The sequence below is a fragment of the Felis catus genome, chromosome E2, assembly GCF_018350175.1.
Source record: "Felis catus isolate Fca126 chromosome E2, F.catus_Fca126_mat1.0, whole genome shotgun sequence".
NCBI lineage: Eukaryota > Metazoa > Chordata > Mammalia > Carnivora > Felidae > Felis > Felis catus.
The window spans coordinates 25,546,927-25,565,674 of NC_058382.1; the positions used below are offsets into that span (position 1 = coordinate 25,546,927).

Consider the following 18,748-nt stretch of genomic DNA (forward strand, 5'->3'; position numbering starts at 1 on the left):
AACAGAAAGAGAAATCAAGAAACTGATCCCAGGGCGGCTAGGTGGCTGTTGGTTGAGGTCATGATCTCACAGCTCGTGGGTTTGAGCCCCACATCGGGCTCTGTGCTGACAGCTCAGAGTCTGAAGCCTGCTTCAGATTCTGTGTTTCCCTCTCTCTCTGCAACTCCCCTGCTCACACTCTGTGTGTGTCTCTCTCAAAAATAAATAAACATTAAAAAAAATTAAAAAAGAAACCGATTCCATTTACAATTGTACCAAGAAGCATAAAATACCTAGCAATAAACCTAACCAAAGATATAAAAGATGTATATGTTGAAAAGTATAGAAAACTTATGAAGGAAATTGAAGACGAAACAAAGAAATGGAAAAAAACATTCTATGCTTATGGGTTGGAAGAATAAATATTGTTAAAATGTCAATACTACCCAAAGCAATCTACACATTAAATGCAATCCCAATCAAAATTGTCCCAAAGCTAGAAGAAAAATCCTAAAATTTGTATGGAACCACAAAAGTCCCTAAATAGCCAAAGTAATATTGAAAAAGAAAACCAAAGTGGGAGGCATCACAATCCCAGACTTTTGCCTCTACTACAAAGGCTAATCACCAAGACCATACAGTACTGGCACGAAAACAGACACAGAGATCAAGGAACAGCACAAAGAACACAGAAATGGACCCACAAATGTATGGCCAACTAATCTTTGATAAAGCAGGAAAGAGCATCCAATGGAAAAAAGTCTCTTTAGCAAATGGTGCTGAGACAACTGGATAGCAACATGCTGAAAAATGAAGCTAGACCACTTTTTTATACCATACACAAAAAATAAACTCAAACTGGAGGAAAGACCTAAATGTGAGACAGGAAACCACGAAAACCCTAGAGGAGAAAGCAGGGAACAATCTCTTTGACCTCAGCTGCAGCAATTTCTTGCTCGACACATCTCCAAAGGCAAGGGAATTAAAAGCAAAAATGAACTATTGGGACCTCATCAAGATAAAAACCTTCTGCACTGCAAAGGAAACAATCAACAAAACTAAAAGGCAACCGACAGAATGGGAAAAGATATTTGCAAATGTCCTATCGGATAAAGGATTAGTATCCAAAATCTAGAAAGAACTCACCAACTCCACACCCGAAAAACGAATAATCCAGTGAAGAAATGGGAAGAAGACATGAAAAGAAACTTTTCCAAAGAAGACATCCAGATGGCCAACAGACACATGAATGATGCTCAACGTCACTCATCGTCAAGAAAATACAAATCAAAACCAAATCAAAACTGAGATACCACCTCACACTGGTCAAAGTGGTGAAAATTAACAACTGAGGAAACAACAGATGCTGGCGTGGATGTGGAGAAACGGGAACCCTCTTGCACTTTTGGTGGGAATGCAAACTGGTACAGCTGCTCTAGAGAACAGTGTGGAGGTTCCTAAAAAAATTAAAAATAGAACTACTCTAGACCAAGCCATAGCACTACTAGCAATTTATGCAAAGGATACAGGAGTGCTGATTCACAGAGGCACATGTACCCCAGTGTTTACAGCAGCACTTTCAACAATAGCCAAATTGAAAGAGCCCAAATGTCTATCAACTGATGAATGGATAAAGATGTGGTTTATATATACAATGGAATACTACTTGGCAATGAGAAAGAATGAAATACTGACATTTGCAGCAACTTGGAGGGAACTGGAAGGTATTATGCTAATTGAAATAAATCAGGCAGAAAAAGACAGATATGTCTTCACTCATATGGATCTTGAGAAACTTAACAGAAGATTATGGGGGAATGGTAGGGGAAAAATAGTTACAGAGAGGGAGGGAGGCAAACCATAAGAGACACTTAAATAAAGAGAACAAACTGAGGGTGGATGTGGGGATTGGGGAGAGGGCAAAATGGGTTTTGGACATTGAGGAGGGCACTTTGGGATGAGCACTGGGTATTATATGTAAGTGATGAACCACCGGAATCTATCCCAAAAACCAAGAGCACACTTTACACACTGTATGTTAGTCAATTTGACAACAATCAGATTAACAACAGACTTTTCACTAGCAAAATTAAGAACTGGAATTTAATTGTTAAATTAAATAAATGTTGTTTATTTATATAAAATAAAATGATTTTAACGCCAGAATCCTATACTCTTCTAAGTTAGCATTCCAGCTAGAGGAAAATAAGTTTTCAGACATGGAAAGTCAGAAAGACTCTGTATACTCTTTTGATAGAATTATTTGATAACATATCTAGAAAAATAATACATGAATCATAGAAAGAATGGACCACACCATGTTCAATGGTGCTCAAAGAAACTACTAAACTTTACAGCCAAGTGTAAATAATTATAGCAACAAATGTTAAAATAAGTAAATAAATGGTGATGATATCACTGAATGGGGAGTGAGTGGAGTGGGGAAAGAGAGAACTGAATGTGTGCTATAAGTTCTGTAAGTATTAATGTGTCTTTAGTAGTTCATTTAAAAATAAAATTTAAAAATATATACTAAACATTAAAGTATAACCACTACAACAGAAATAAAATTTATAATATATAAACCATGTTAGGAACTATAAAAGAAGAAATATTTAAATGATCCAGCAGAAGAGAGAAAAGAAGGGGAAAAAAACAAGAAAAACCATAATGAATACAAAACATAAAATGGCAGAAATAAAGCAAACATGTGTGACCACATAATATTATTAAATAATTAAAATAACAGATACACATAGAACTTACATTGTACCATGAAGTGTTCTTAAGTCCTTTGCATATGTTAACTCATTTGATCCTCACAGTAACCTCATGACATAGGTACTATTATTATTCTCGTTAACACATATTAAAATTAAAACACAGGTCGGTAGCTGCCATGATCACACAGCCAATAAACAGTAGAGCCAGAAACTAAATCTAGGTTTTATCCACTAAATTGTATTTCTTGAAATGGATTATATTCTACTATTAAAAGACAGAGAATAATAGTTTTAAAAAATTCCCATTCCATCATATATTCCCTTTTTTATTTCACCTAAGATTTTTAAGATTCATTCATGTTGCTTCTTCAGTAATTTATTCTTTTTTATTATAGATATCATTAAGTTGTATAAGTATGCCATCAATTATTTATCTATTTTCTTGTTAATGTATTTTTGATTTGCTTCCAATTTGATGCTATTATAAATAAATATACCATGAACAATTTTTGTAAGTCTTTTGGTAAACTTAAGTTTTCATTTCTCTTGCATAAGTACCTAGGAATAGAATTACTGTATTGTAGGAAAGATAGGTGTTTAAGGTCATTAGAAACTGTCAGAGGTTTTCAAAATTAATGTTCAATTTTGCATTCCTATCAAAAAATATATGAGAGTTTCAGATGTTCTATATTCTCACCAACATTTGGTGTTATTGGTAGTTTTTGTTTTTTGTTTTTATTTTAGAGAGACAGAGAAAGAGAGTGTGCCCACTAACAGGGGAGAGGGGCAGGGGAGGGGAAGGAAAGAGAGAGTGAGAATCTTAAAAAGACTCCACACCCAGCACAAAGCCCAAGGTAGGGCTTGATTCCATGACTCTGGGATCATGACCTGAGCCAAAATCAAGAGCCAGATGCTGAAGTGACTGAGCCACCCAAGCACCCCCATGTTATTGGTAGTTTTAACTGCAACCATTCTAATGGGTGTGAAAAATATATAATGGGTTTAATTTTATTTCTCTAATTACCCATTGGTAACTTGTAGAACATTTTCTCATATATTTATTGGCCTTTCATGTACATTCCTCAATGAACTGCCTTGGCATCTATGCAAAAAAGTCAGTTTATTATAATATGTATAGCTCTATTTCTAGACTCTCTTTTATGTTCCACTGATCTCTGTAAGTATCTATTATGTAAACACACAAGGTCTTGATTACCAGAGCTTCATAGCAAGTCTTAAAAGTGGCATGAGTCCTCCATCTTTGTTATTATTGTCAAGAAAATTTTGGCTAATCTAGCTTTTAATTTTAATTTTTTAATCTAGCTAATCTATTTTTTTTCACATAACTATTAGAATGAGTGTATACATTTTTTAAAAAAGCTTGTCGGGAATTTGATGAGAATTGCATTCAATCTATAGATCTAGGTGAAAAGAACTGACTTTCTAGCAATATTGAGTACTATGATGCATGAATATTTTCTCTCTACATTTTTTCTTAGGTCATTTGTAAACACTCTCTGCAGTATTCTGTGGTTCAAGAACAGGCAAAGCCAACTTATCTTGCTGGAAATCAAAACACTGGTTACCTATGAGGCTGGGGATTAACCAGAAGGGAAGCATGAGAGATTTTCTGGGGTGATGAAAATGTTTTTGTATTTTAATTGGAGTACTAGTTATCAAATGTTATCAAAACTCATCCAATTATACATTTAAGGTTTTTGCATTTTATCAAATGTAAATTTTTTCCTTATGTGATATTTTGGCACATAAAAATTGAAAATAAAGGGATAGAAATATATGCGTGGTAAATGCTTAGGAAAAGAAATAGAATGTAAATTTGATATTACAAAAAAGAAATCAAAGTAAAAAGAAATTAAAAGGAAATATCCCTGTATTTCATGATTATATAAGAAGTGAGGAAGACAAAATATGCAAAAAGCCTTATGCACCTAATAATCAAAGCTGCATTTTTCAAATGAAAAACTGAGAAGCTGACAACTGTTAATTATGATTGTTAAGATTGTTAATCCCAAAAATGAACTACTGGGACCTCATCAAAATAAAAAGCTTCTGCACAGTGAAGGAAACAATCAGCAAAACTAAAAGGCAACTGACAGAATGGGAGAAGATATTTGCAAACGACATATCAGATAAAGGATTAGCATCCAAAATCTATAAAGAGCTTACCAAACTCCACACCCAAAAAACAAATAATCCAGTGAAGAAAAGGGCAAAAGACATGAATAGACAATTTTCCAAAGAAGACATTCAGATGGCCAACCAAAACATGAAAAAATGCTCCACATCAGTCATCATCAGGAAATACAAGCCAAACCACAATGAGATACCACCATATACGTGTCAGAATGGCTAACATTAACAACTCAGGCAACAACAGATGTTGGCGAGGATGCGGAGAAAGAGGATGTCTTTTGCATTGTTGGTGGGAATGCAAGCTGGTGCAGCCACTCTGGAAAACAGTATGGAGGTTCCTCAAAAAACTAAAAATAGAACTACCCTAGACCCAGCAATTGTACTACTAGGCATTTATCCACAGGATACAGGTGTGCTGTTTTGAAGGGACACGTGCACCTCCATGTTTATAGCAGCACTATCAACGACAGCCAAAGTATGGAAAGAGCCCAAATGTCCATCGATGGATGAATGGATAAAGAAGATGTGGTATATATGTATACGATGGAGTATTACTCGGCAATCAAAAAGAATGAAACCGTGCCATTTGCAACTACGTGGATGAACTGGAGGGTATTATGCTAAGCGAAATTAGTCAGAGAAAGACAAAATCACATGACTTCACTCATATGAGGCCTTTAAGAGACAAAACAGATGAACATAAGGGAAGGAAAACAAAAATAATATAAAAACAGGGAGGGGGACTATACAGAAGAGACTCATAAATATGGAGAACAAACTGAGGGCTACTGGAGGGGTTGTGGGAGGGGGGATGGGTGAAATGGGTAAGGGGCACTAAGGAATCTACTCCTGAAATCACTGTTGCACTATATGCTAACTAATTTGTATGTAAGTTTAAAAAAATAAAAAAAAAAACCAAAAAAAAAAACAAAAAAGATTGTTAATCCTAGTGAAGGATTAACGTACTTTTAAAAGTAAAGAAAAATATGTAAGAGTATATAGAAGATTTAAATAACATTATTTTTTTAAAAATTTTTTTAAATGTTTATTTTTGAGAGAGAGAGAGAGAGAGAGAGAGAGAGAGAGAGAGAGAGAGACAGAGCATGAGTGGGGGAGGGGCAGAGAGAGAGAGAGGGAGATACAGAATCTGAAGCAGGCTCCAGGCTCTGAGCTGTCAGCACAGAGCCCAACGCGGGGCTCGAACTCGCAAACCGTGAGATCATGACCTGAGCTGAAGTTGGACATTTAACCTACTAGCCACCCAGGCGCCCCGATTTAAATAACGTTCTTAACATGAATGATATTTCAAATAATCATTCATCAGGCTATCAAAGTACTAGAAAATCTTAACAAATTTTAAAACGTGTTGCACAAGACACAATTCTGTATGCAATGCAGCAACTTTAAGAAGAAACAATAAAAATATAGATCCAAACCTCAAAACAATACAAAACAACTCCCCAAACATATTTATGTGAACATTCAGGAAAGCTTTTAAAAATAACTCTTAGGTTAGTGGAAACTTATAATTAAACAAACAAAAGAACGGTGAAAGCACCAATTATCAAAATATGTGGTCTGAAGTCAAGTACATAGGAAATATTTAGTCTTAAAAAACACTTATTATTAGAGGATCACCTGTGTGGCTCAGTAGGTTAAGCGTTCGGCTTCAGCTCAGGTCATGATCTTGAAGTTCTTGAGTTCAAGCCCTACTTCCAGCTCTGTGCTAAAAGCTCAGAGCCTGGAGACTGCTTGGGATTCTATGTCTCCCTCTCTGTCCCTCCCCGCTTGCACTCTGTGTGTGCCTCTCACTCTCAAAAAATGAATAAACATTTAAATAATTTATTAAACACTTACTAGAAATATTTTGTTTTTATATTTAAGCTCTATTTTGTTTTAGGCTTATTTTTATTTTTTGCTTAAAAGTTGCTTTCATTGACTATTTTGATTTGTTTGGTACTTCCTCATATTTTCTCTGTCTCTTTGTTGAAGTTCTCTTTGTGTTCATCCATTCTTCTGAGATTGGTGAACATCTATGTAAACATTACTTTATCAGGCAAATTACTTATCTCCATTTTAATAAGGTTTTTTTTTGGGTTTTATTTTATTTTTCCACTCATCTGTTTCCTCATTTGCTTGAATCCCTGTGCTTGTTTCTATGTATTAGGAGAAACAGCTACTAAGTGGTAGGAAGAGTAGTAGTGTGTTTCAGTCTACTGTCTGTGCAGAGCCCTGGAGGTGGCAGCCTGCCAAAAACTGTCTCTCCCATTGTTTTAGTCCCATGAGGCAAGCTTCCCTGGCTACCAGAGTCAGGTGTTCAAGAGGCATTACCTATATGGACTATGCACATGCCCTGGCTTTGGTGGGACTGTGTGAAAGTGCAGACGGAGGTAAGCCTACTCGCCAACTTTGGTGGGGTGGTCCCAGGAGTTATGTCAGGCCAGGCATATCTGCTAATCAGATTTAGTGGGGGCAGGCTGTGTAAGAGTACCAGTTGGGTTTAGTAGGTTGGGCTGAAGGAGTGCTAGGCTGGGGCATGCCTGCTGGCCAGGCTTAGCAGGGTGGAGCTATGGGGATGTTTCTGGCTGGGGCATGTGTAACCTGGGGTTTAGTAAGCAATGCAGCAATGGTGCCCAGCAGTGCCTCTGTCTCTGGCACAACAATGTCATTTTAAGTTTTCCTTTCTTCTCTCAATAAAATGAAAATTCAGAGAATTACGACATGACTATACATAGAATATGACAAACTAAGGGCAACTGAGTATCAATGGGATAGACAACGGAAAAAAACAGGGTTTTCAGTCAGTGGTGGCATACATGTAAAATGACTGATCTCAGACCAGGCTGCTTCTATAAAATGTCACTAATAGAGAAGTTTTTCATGTGCCATGATTTTAAAGATTAACTCATGATAAATTAGGCCTTTTGTATAAGAGAAAAAAACAAATCTAAACAACTTTCTTCTCAAAACAAAAACACACAAGTTAACAAACTATGGTTTCAGAATTTCTCTTCATGAATTACATGTTGTGGATTTTATTCTTTCTGCATAATGTCTACCTCATTTTTAAAAACTGCAAAAAAAAAAAAAAAAAAAAAAAGAGACCGAATTCTCCAGGTAGCAACCCTTCAAATTAGAACCATCACCCTGCACTAATTTTCAGCAACACACCAATCTTGATGGCAGTTAAAAATTATAAAATGCTTTTTAGATAAAAGTAAATTCACACAGGAAAGAATTATCATGCACAATATATCTCCCCAACCCCTTTTTTAAAAGTCTGTTTATTTAATTTGAGAGTGGGAAGCAGAGGCAGAGAAAGAAGGAGAGAGAGAATTCCAAGCAGGCTCCATGCTGTCAGCACAGAGCCCAACACAGGGCTTGATCACACAAAGCATGAGATCATGACCTGAGCCGAAATCAAGAGTTGAATGCTTAACTGACTGAGCCACCCAGGTGCCTTTTTCCCTTCTTCTGTTTTAAGGAATATATTATGCTGAATTCTCCTGGACACACTCTCCCTTTCAAGGATAAGGCTATTTTTCATTTAGTGATTTAATGAAAAATGAGATGTTAAAATCTATCTTACTAAAACCTAACCTTCAATTCTCATCTACCCCAAAAGAACCAAAGAGAAATCCCAGTTTTAAACAGTTGCCTTTATAAAAGCATCAAGTGTCTATGACTGACTGCCTCTTACATAATGTCTTCTGTGGAATTATACTGTTCCCTGCTGAATTAGCCATCCATCATTATTTCTGAATGGTAAAGGAACTTAAGTTAAATAAATATTTGATGGTTTAAAAGAGAAAATATTAATAAAAACTTTTATAGCAATATATATATACACATGAATATTCAGCCATAAAAAGAATGAAATCTTGCCATTTGCAAAAACATGGATGGAACTAGAGAGTATAATGCTAAATGAAATAAGTCAGTCAGAGAAAGACAAATACCGTATGATTTCACTCATAAGTGGTATTTAAGAAATGGAACAAATGACCAAAGAAAATAAAAGAGAGAGAGACAAACCAAGCTACAGACTCTTAAGTAAGAGAACAAATGGATGGTTACTGGGGGGTGGGGGGGGGAGGGGGGGTGGGGGGGTGGGTGAAATAGGTGACATAGATTAAGGAGAACACTTGTGATGAGCACCAGGTGTTGTATAGAAGTGTTGAATTGCATACCTGAAACTAATATAACACTGTATTTAACTATACTGGGTTAAAAAAAAAAAAACAACAACAAAATACAACTCACTAGTTTAAAAATAAAAAAAAATCCTTTATGACAAAAACAAAAATTGTTTGGATATTCCTCTAAGGATGAGTAATCACAGACTTAATCAATTTGGGATGGAATTTCTTATTCTTTTGAATAAGATTAATGTCCAGAATAAAGCAATTTTACATTTCTTTGTTTTTACGTGCCACTATACCTTTAAAAGGAATAATAATCACATTGAGTTCAGAGATTCATTTGGTTACATTAAATCTGTCTCACACACATAGGTTCTGAATGTACATACTCTGCATTATGAAGCATGATGATCATGACTGGAAAATTCTGTAAACATAACTTAGAGCAATTATAATTTCAAATCAAATTCTTAGAAAGTTTAAGTATAGATTCTCCATAATTGTCTATAAATATTTAGGGACATTCACTAATAATATATGTTTCTCTAAGAATCAGATCTCTAGATGACACTGTTTGGTGCTAAAAGCAACAATAAATCTGATTTTTTCCAGGGAAGCAGTATTGCATCATAAGCCTGGTAGAAAATGTGAAGCTGAATTATCACTAATTGCAGAGTCAACAAAAGAATTAATGCACAGAGGAAAAATTATGGATAGATATGATGTAGGAGATAAGAAACAATAAGGGCCAAGAAAGAGAATTAATTGTGATAGAAAGAAAACAATAAGGTATTAAAATTTAGGAAGGATCATATTTATAGAATCTGCAAAGACTCAGGCTAATTATAAATTTAACTATTTTGGTTTACCTACTGGTACCTCTACTTAAGGAAACAAAAAGGAGCTGCAGTACTCAAAGTCACTGATAATGTGATAAATACACTATTATTATATATATATATAAATATACACATATATATATAAAATCATGTTTGAATTTTCATTGCAATTATAAACAAGCAACAGTAAGGTAACTCACTGAAAGTCTGCATGTGCTAGGTACTAACTGCTTCATTTATTTTTATCTCATTTAATCTTCACTACAACTACACAACACAGATACAATTAGTACTCTCATCCTAGGCTCAGCTCTTAATCATGAGGGTTTTTAGTCTGAAAATGTAACTGGGTTATTTGTTTTTCAAAAATTTTGGCCTATGAGTGGAGGGTTCTGGGAGATAAAGGCTTCTAGTTATGGAATGAATAAGTCATGGGAATAAAAGGCACAGCATAAGGAATACCGCCAGTGGTTTTGTAATAGTGTTGTGACAGATGGTAGCTACATTGTGAGAATAACATAAGGTACAAACTTGTCAAATCACTATGTTGTACACCTGAAATTACCATAACATTGTGTGTCAACTATACTCAAATACAGAAATAAAATAAAAAATAAATTCAACTATTTCCAGGAAAAAAACACAAAAAAGAAAGGGTACCAATCATTCTGTCCTTTGTATATGCCTCTATTATTGAATGTAATACATTGTACTGCAATTACTTGCTTATAAGCCTGTCTCTACCTCCAGAATGGAAAACTTCTTAACTGTAAGGATCATGTGTAATTGCACATAAATAAGGCTCAGTTAATATTTAATGAATTGATTATTAAATTGCAGTCATTAAAAGAAAAAAATTTTGGCCTTTTAACAATAAAGTTTTGTTGAATCAAAAATGAGCTTTGTATTTTAGATTAGATGTTCACCTCTGTTCTACAGAAATTAAATCTATGGAAGACAACAGGTATTCTAAACAATTGGTAATTCAGGTACAGGGTAAAGAAACAGGAACTAAGCTCAACATGTTCCTTATTTAAGGCACTCTACCATATTTAGGTGCTATTCAGTTAGCGAAGTATCAAAGTGCAGATATTTTTACAATATTTTTCACTTAATTTCCATACCTTCCGGATGTATTCTTCAGTATGGCAAGAGCATCTGGATAGCCATCCATGTTGTAGTCTCCAATATGAAGGGTAATTGGAATTGGTATTTCCGTTGGTCGTTGTTCATGCACAAATGGCACAAAGCCCCAGAGTGTGCCCTTGTTGCTGAACTCCCGTAGGACTGGAACCCACTATGGAATCAAGAGGGAAAAGGTCAGATTTTATAGTTACTTGAGAAAAAAAAATTCACCATTTGCAAAACAAATGATCCATTAAAAGTCCTCAAGATAAGCGTCATCTTACTTCAATTTCTTTATCTCTACAATATGCTAGAGTATTATAATTTACTTTTTTTTAAAAAAAATTTTTTTTCAACTTTTATTTATTTTTGGGACAGAGAGAGAGAGAGCATGAACAGGGGAGGGGCAGAGAGAGAGGAGACACAGAATCGGAAGCAGGCTCCAGGCTCCGAGCCATCAGCCCAGAGCCTGATGCGGGGCTCGAACTCACAGACTGCGAGATCGTGACCTGGCTGAAGTCGGACGCTTAACCGACTGCACCACCCAGGCGCCCCTATAATTTACTTTTAAGAACAGTAATTGACACTCTGGAAAACTAAAGTCCCCTTTAAAATTCATTACTAGTAATTTTTTCCTTAAACTGGCACATAGAGCCTTTGAAGGTTTTTCACAAAATCACAGACTCTGACGTTTGAACTGATGATGATTCTGATAGTTGAATCCCCTATTTTAAACCTGTGTTGAGTGGAAATGTAATCTCAAGTGAGTATTTTTTAAAAATTACAGCAAACTGTAATATCATCTAATACTGATGTCCTTTTAGGAGGACCAGCTTAGGAAGAAAGTTAGAAGATGACGGAGTCTCCCTTGTTCCCCTGCTTTGCCTCTTATACATGATGATGACTTCAGTTACCATCTTCAGAGCCAAGAGTTCTGAGGCTTTCCTAATAACACCAGCACCAGCCCTGAAGAAGCTCTGCCTGCCCAGGGGGATGAGCTTTGTCACCAAAATAGCTGGAAGCTACATTTTTAGTAAATTTTTTATTTCTATATTGATTATAATGAAGAGAACAGAGAGAATAGGGTTGATTTCAAAAACAGCTTTCGGGAATCCATTTCTTTTTTGAATGCCCTAATCTTTACTTTTGATAACCTAATGCAAACTAAAATCTGAAGAGTGGAAATCATACCATTAAAATTATAACTATGCCCATAATTAGTTAAGAGCATGAATACTGGCATACACTCTGAAGATATGCAAATAGGTGCAGCTGGCTTGAAGTGACAGTAGGACAAACATGACTAAATATATTTTTTTTAAGCAGGTGACTCTTTATGTGTCTCCAAGTCAAACTATACTAAAAATGGCTTCTTGGAAAGGGTTTAGTACATAGGGTATCCCAAACATTTTCTAGGTTTTCCAAAGAAAGCATATTTTGTCAAGGAAAAAGAAAAAAAATAGCTAATAGAAAACATATTTATAGAAAACAAGCTGTTTAAAAAAACTTATTTACATCTTTAATCAACTTTTCAGTCTTCCCTAGAAGGAAAAAAGTATTATGTAACATCAACATGTTTTAATGATTCACTTGACTTTGAAAAAAATAGTTTATTTTGGAAGAAGATGGGAAATTTCACAAAGTGCCAAGTTATCACAAATTTCTGAAGAGGTTGACAGATTATTAATGAGGATAAAATATTCCTATTAAGGTAAACATATTAAGGTCTAAAAAGTAAAAAGATTTTTTATTAATATGACATCCTTATGAGTCACTAAAGAACTGTGGCATTTATTTTCCCAGGGAGAGATTACTGTATAATTTGAAAATATTCTCATAGTAGTCTGTCACTTGAAGCCAGGCTATAATTACTGTGTTTACTTATACATATGAACCAATTATTAGGTGTTACTTGACCTCATGTTTTCAGTAATTCAAAACTTTAAAAACTTTAGGATAATAAAACTTATGGGTATAGTAAATGTTTATAGACTGTTGACTGAAGATTTTTCTTTAGTGTCTTAGTATAAAATGTGGTTTCTTACGTATAAGGGCGATAAAAGTCAATATGTTATTCTATCATTTATCACCCTAAGATAAAAAACAAAGCTGATTAATTCTACTACTATATTACTGGCTTTCTTTTTCTAGTGCTATCAATATGGCAGAATTCTCAGTGTTACAAACTATCATTCCCACATTAATCTTCTGCTATGACTATCAGATTCTAAATTGTTTACCTATAAGCCACAGGTAAAAAGTCAGCATGAGAGAATGAAACTGATTTATATGCCACAAATAAAGACAAGATTAGCCTTGACAATAGATGTGATGTTATTTTCCATAACCTTTTATTATAGTTGCAGTGCATTTTATCATATTCCTGGCCTATAAAATGCTAATGGATCATTTAATTATAGGAACAATAATAGGTTTTCTTCACCAGAAATGATTGTAACAGTGCTTTCCCCCCTCAATAAACAAACACAAGATTTATATGCCTTTCATTAAATTAAAATGAGGAAGTCAATGATTTACATTTGGTTTCTCTGTGTGTGATTCTTCAGATACTTTTTCAAATCTCTGAAGATTTTCTTCAAGAAGGTAACTCTACTGACATTAAAAAACAAGCTGGTATACCTGCTTTGTTCCAGATCTTGCTAAGTAAATGATGCTTTTCTGGCAGTTTTTATCTTCACAGCCTGGCAGTAAGTGATCCATGTGTCCATCTCCATCTGCCAAAAGAAACTTTGAGAGTCCATTAACAGCTACAAAATAAAGTGTGCTTGTACAGCAGGTTACATTTCCTATTTGGTCAAAGTCTGTGTCAATCTGCATAAATGGAAGAATGTGACGGATGACTTTGTAATAAATGTGATTCAATTAAAACAATTACTCTGCCCCTTGCTACCTATTACCTGGATTGTATCTTGTTTTATTTTTATTTTAAAAAATTTTATTTATTCTTGACAGAAAGAGTGCGAGCATAAGTGGGAAAGGGGCAGAGAGAAAGAGGGAGAGAGAGAATCCCAAGCAGACTCTGCACTGTCAGCTCAGAGTGTGACGCAGGGCTCAAACCTACAAACTGAGAAATCATGACCTGAGCTAAAATCAAGAGTCAGACTCAACAGACTAAGCCATCCAGGTGCTCCTAGATTTATCTTGTTTTAAATTGCTCACTTTTATGTAGTTAAAAATTTATCCAATGTTGGAAAAAGACCCCATTTTCAGGCTTCAATGTTAAAATCATCAATTTTTAAACAACATGGGTTTTGATTTATTTACATAATTATCATAGCTGCCACAGGAGAAAAACAAGCATGTCAATAGTAACTCGTTATTATATGGCTTATTTTAAAAGTGTCTTTTATATAGTATGAACTTCAATTTAAGAGTTATAAAGCTCTCAGCCCCCTGGCTTCTAAAAAGCACCAATTAATTTTTATCAATAAAAAGGCAAATGAAGAGAATACAGATGTCATTTCTGGCTGACTGGTTAAAAAACTGCATAGTGCTTTGCGAAGACCTTCAGAAATGAGGTTACTGAGGCACCTGGGTGGATCAGTCACTTGAGCATCTGACTTCAGCTCAGTTCATGGTCTCGCAGTTTGGGGGTTCAAGCCCCATGATGGGCTCTGTGCTTACAGCCCAGAGCCTGGAAGATGCTTCAGATTCTGTGTCTCCCTCTCTCTCTGACCCTCCCCCACTTGTGTTCTGTCTCTCTCTCTCAAAAATAAATATTAAAGAAAATTAAAAAAAATAGAAATGAGGTTACTGAGGAACCTCTCTCCTATCTACTGCCCCTTACCTGATAGAGTTTACTGCAGTTTATAGATTTTGATGTCCTAGAGCTAAATCTCTACAGTGACATGCACAGTGGAATAGTCATTTGGATTTTAAATTTTGTGTTGCTTTATTCACTGACTTATTTGCTATGGTTTAATATACAGTGTGTGTCTGAGGTAAGTACCTTCAGATGGAAGGCGATAATAAGGATTAACAATAAAGAAATATTCATCCTTGTGTACACTTACATATTAAGAGAAATACAGAATTTAAACAAGCCTATCAAGTCTTCAGTAATGTATTCACAAAGGAAAAAAGAATTTTAGGCTGAGTGGGTTGAAAATCTAGCCAATGGAAGCTGACCTCAGCAAAGAAAAAGGCACAGCATAGTGAAAAATAAATTTCTTTCATTTAATTTCATGGTTTAATTACTTATGATCCTTATGATTAATATCATTTGTGATAATATACCCTTACACAGAGGAGTAAAACATCAAATAAAATAGATGAATTGACAACGGAAAGTATAGAGAACATCTGTGATTTGACAATGTATAGATTTGGATTACTGAGAAAGAAGCTGAGAGAAAGAGGTACAACTCTAGACAAATACTTGGAAAGGAGAAGACTTTCCAAGGGCATAAACATCTGTCATGGTTAAAAAAAAGAATAAAAAAGAGCCAGCTAAGTAAGAATGAGTTAAGTGAAAAATGTGATTTATAAGTAGGTTCTAGTAATATCATCTACATCATTAAAAGCCAAACCATTTTATCGCAAATTAATGGGGGACCAATTAGAAGACCATTACCAAGTCTCTGCCCTTCATTTTTACCCAATGGCAAAATACTCAGCTTAGATTCTGATTTACACTTTGATTTCCCCCTAGTTGGTCTTTCTTCCAAGTAGTTTCCTATTTCCTACAAGTATTTCAACCATGACTTAGCTGATACTTAATGCTGACAAGTAACCATCTAATAAACATAAAATAAACTCAAGTGATAACATATCTTTTAGTATAAATTATCAGCAATATTTTATAGATATGGTCTTAGAAATTGAGAACTTAATCATTGAGAATGCTCCTTGTACCCTCTCTAGGTGCTATTTTTTGATATTTAGGGAAATAGAGAAGCTTTCTGAGAGTTCAACTTCACATCCAGAGGAAAGTTTTCTTTCTTAAAGAAAACGAACATTTAAATCACACGTTTCACTTTTCTGCAGGTTGTCTGTTACATTTTATTTGAAAATAATTTAAACTTAAAATTATAATAATAAAAATAGTGGATGGAATGCCTGTAAACCCTTTATCCAGATATTCCTATTGTTACCATTTCACCCCATTTGTTTTAACATTTGTATGCTCTATGAAATCAATCTTCTGCTGAACTACATACATAATTACATACATTATGGCCCTTTACCCCTAAATAATTGAGTGTTTGTTTCCTAGGAAAAGGGATATTTTCTGACATAACCACAGTAGTTATCAGTTCATCAATTCACACAAATACTTTTACCTAATGTACTATCTATATTCCAATTTTATCCATTGACTTAACAATGTCCTTTATAGCATTTTTGCCTCTTACCTATCTAATATAGGGGTAGGAATTGCATTTAGTTTTTTTTTTAAGTTTATTTATTTATTTTGAGAGAGAGAGAGAAAGAGAAAGAACACACACTAGCGAGGGAGGGGCAGAGAGAGAGGGAGCAAAAATCCCATGCAGGCTCTGTGCTATCAGTGAAGAGCCTGATGTGGGGCTAGAACTCACCAAATGTGAGATTGTGACCTAAGGATCAAGAGTCAGATGCTTAACCAACTGAGCCACCCAGGCACCCCTGCATTTAGTTTTTAATTTTTAGCCTTCTTTAATCTAGACTATTTCCACAACCACTGTCTTATAATCTGCATAATCTTTTTATCTCAGACTACAGTAGCCTTTTACTCAAAAAAAAAAAAAAAAAAACCAACTTCCTCTTTTCCATAATTTTATCTTCTAATTCACCTATTCTCTCCTCTGCCTCTTCAATCCGTGCTATGGCTGCCTCCATTTTATTTTGCACCTCATTTATAGCATTTTTTAGCTCCTCATGACTATTTCTTAGTCCCCTGATCTCTGTAGCAATAGATTCTCTTCTGTCCTCTATGCTTTTTCAAACCCAGCAATTAATTTTATGATTATTATTCTAAATTCTTGTTTCATTATATTGTTTAAATCGTTTTTGATGAGTATTGAGGAGGGCACCTGTTGGGATGAACACTGGGGGTTGTATGGAAACCATTTTGACAATAAATTTCATATTAAAAAAATAAATGTTTTAAAAAAATAAATAAAATAAAATATAAAAAAATAAAACAAAACAAAAACAAAACAAAACTTTAATAATACTTTAACTTTTGTACCTAGGGAAGGAAATAGTTTCAGAAAAATAAATTTTACATGAATCAAAGGCCCAAGACTAGGAAATAATATTGATTTAAGCAAATTCTCTAAGAATAATGTGATTTTGAGTAGACTATGAAGAAATCATGCTGAAAGAGGTTCCAGTCTGTGAGGTTGGACACATTCTTTAAAAAAAAAATTCTTTTTAACGTTTATTCAGTTTTTGAGAAACAGAGAGAGACAGAGTGTGAGCCGGGGAGGGGTAGAGAGAGAGGAAGACACAGAATCAGAAGCAGGCTCTAGGTTCTGAGCTGTCAGCACAGAGCCCAATATGGGGCCTGAACCATGAAATCATGACCTGAGCCTAAGCCAGCCACTTAACCAACTAAGCCACCCAGGTGCCCAAACTTGGATACATTCTTTAAAGAAGTCCCAGGAATTGGTAACTTTGTATTCCCCTTCCCCAGGACTTCAGTACACTGCATATCTCAAGTTTTCTTGAAGGCTAACATCACTTCTCAAAGACTCAACAGAAAATATAACAGAAGGAATGGTATTTTGATTATTTTATAAACTGCAGTGTAAAAATTGACCTTTGGAATGGCTGACCACTAGAGACTACAGTGCACATTGAACACATGTTAATTTCCATTTGATGCTGACTTTAGCCAATTTTCAAATGAAATTCTCCCTTAAAAACAGATAAGTAACTTACTGAAATAAATGTAATGATTCAAACAGATTTTTCTAAGACATTTTAACTTTAAAACCAAGAAGACACTAAAATTAAGTTACTGTTTTCATAAAAATGTATAATGAACTTTTATATAATAATTTTTATTTTTAATTAGCAGGGGATTAAGAAGATATACATAAGAAAGGGTAACATATATATTACTTGTCTTAAAAATTTATAATATTTCAGTCTCCTGAAGTTAAGTGACCTTTGGTATCATTTAAAAAAATTACAATTCATTGTTCTGGCCCCAGATCACATATTACCTAACCAACTTCGAACAGCACAGTTTCTCTAATGCAGTGATTCTCAAAGTGGAGTCTCAGTCCCCATAGCCTAAGTATCACCTGGGAACTTGTTAGAAATGTGAAATCTTAAGCCCCTGTCCAGATCTAATGAATCAGAACCTTGGAGAGCGGGGCCAAGCAATCTGTGTTTTCATACGCTTTCTGGTTGATCTTGATGCATGGGAAGGTATGGGAACCACGGCACCAAGGTATTTACAATGGTCTCCCAGGGGTACCAGGGGGTGCTACATGGATCCCTACTTCTGTCCTGAATAAACTCCTCTTGCTAATCAAATTCCATTAGCTGCCTCCCCCCATTTTTTGATGTTTATTTGATTTTGAGAGAGAGAAAGAACGTGAACAGGGGAGGGGCAGAGAGAGAGGGAGACACAGAATTAGAAACAGGTTCCAGGTTCTGAGCTGTCAGCACAGAGCCTGACATAGGCTCAAACCCACGAACTGTGGGATCAATCATGACCTGAGCCAAGTCAGACCCTCAACCAACTAAGCCACCCAGGAGCCCCTCCATTAACCCTTTAGTATGTATCCCTTCCTTCCTCAGGAGCTTTGTTCCATCTAGCCTCTTGGGACTG

General features: G+C 35.1%; 1 protein-coding gene across 2 annotated transcripts in view; it reads right to left on the reverse strand.

Annotated features, from left to right (window-relative positions):
* Window positions 1–18,748, reverse strand: part of ITFG1 (integrin alpha FG-GAP repeat containing 1) — a 347,986-nt gene that overhangs the window by 182,984 nt on the left and 146,254 nt on the right. For both annotated transcript variants that reach the window (XM_023245671.2, XM_045047180.1), the window contains 2 exons: window positions 13,603–13,697; window positions 10,962–11,134 (listed from right to left, as the gene is read on the reverse strand). In XM_023245671.2, the coding sequence (XP_023101439.2) occupies window positions 10,962–11,134; window positions 13,603–13,697 (268 nt within the window). The remainder of the gene's footprint in view (window positions 1–10,961; window positions 11,135–13,602; window positions 13,698–18,748) is intronic.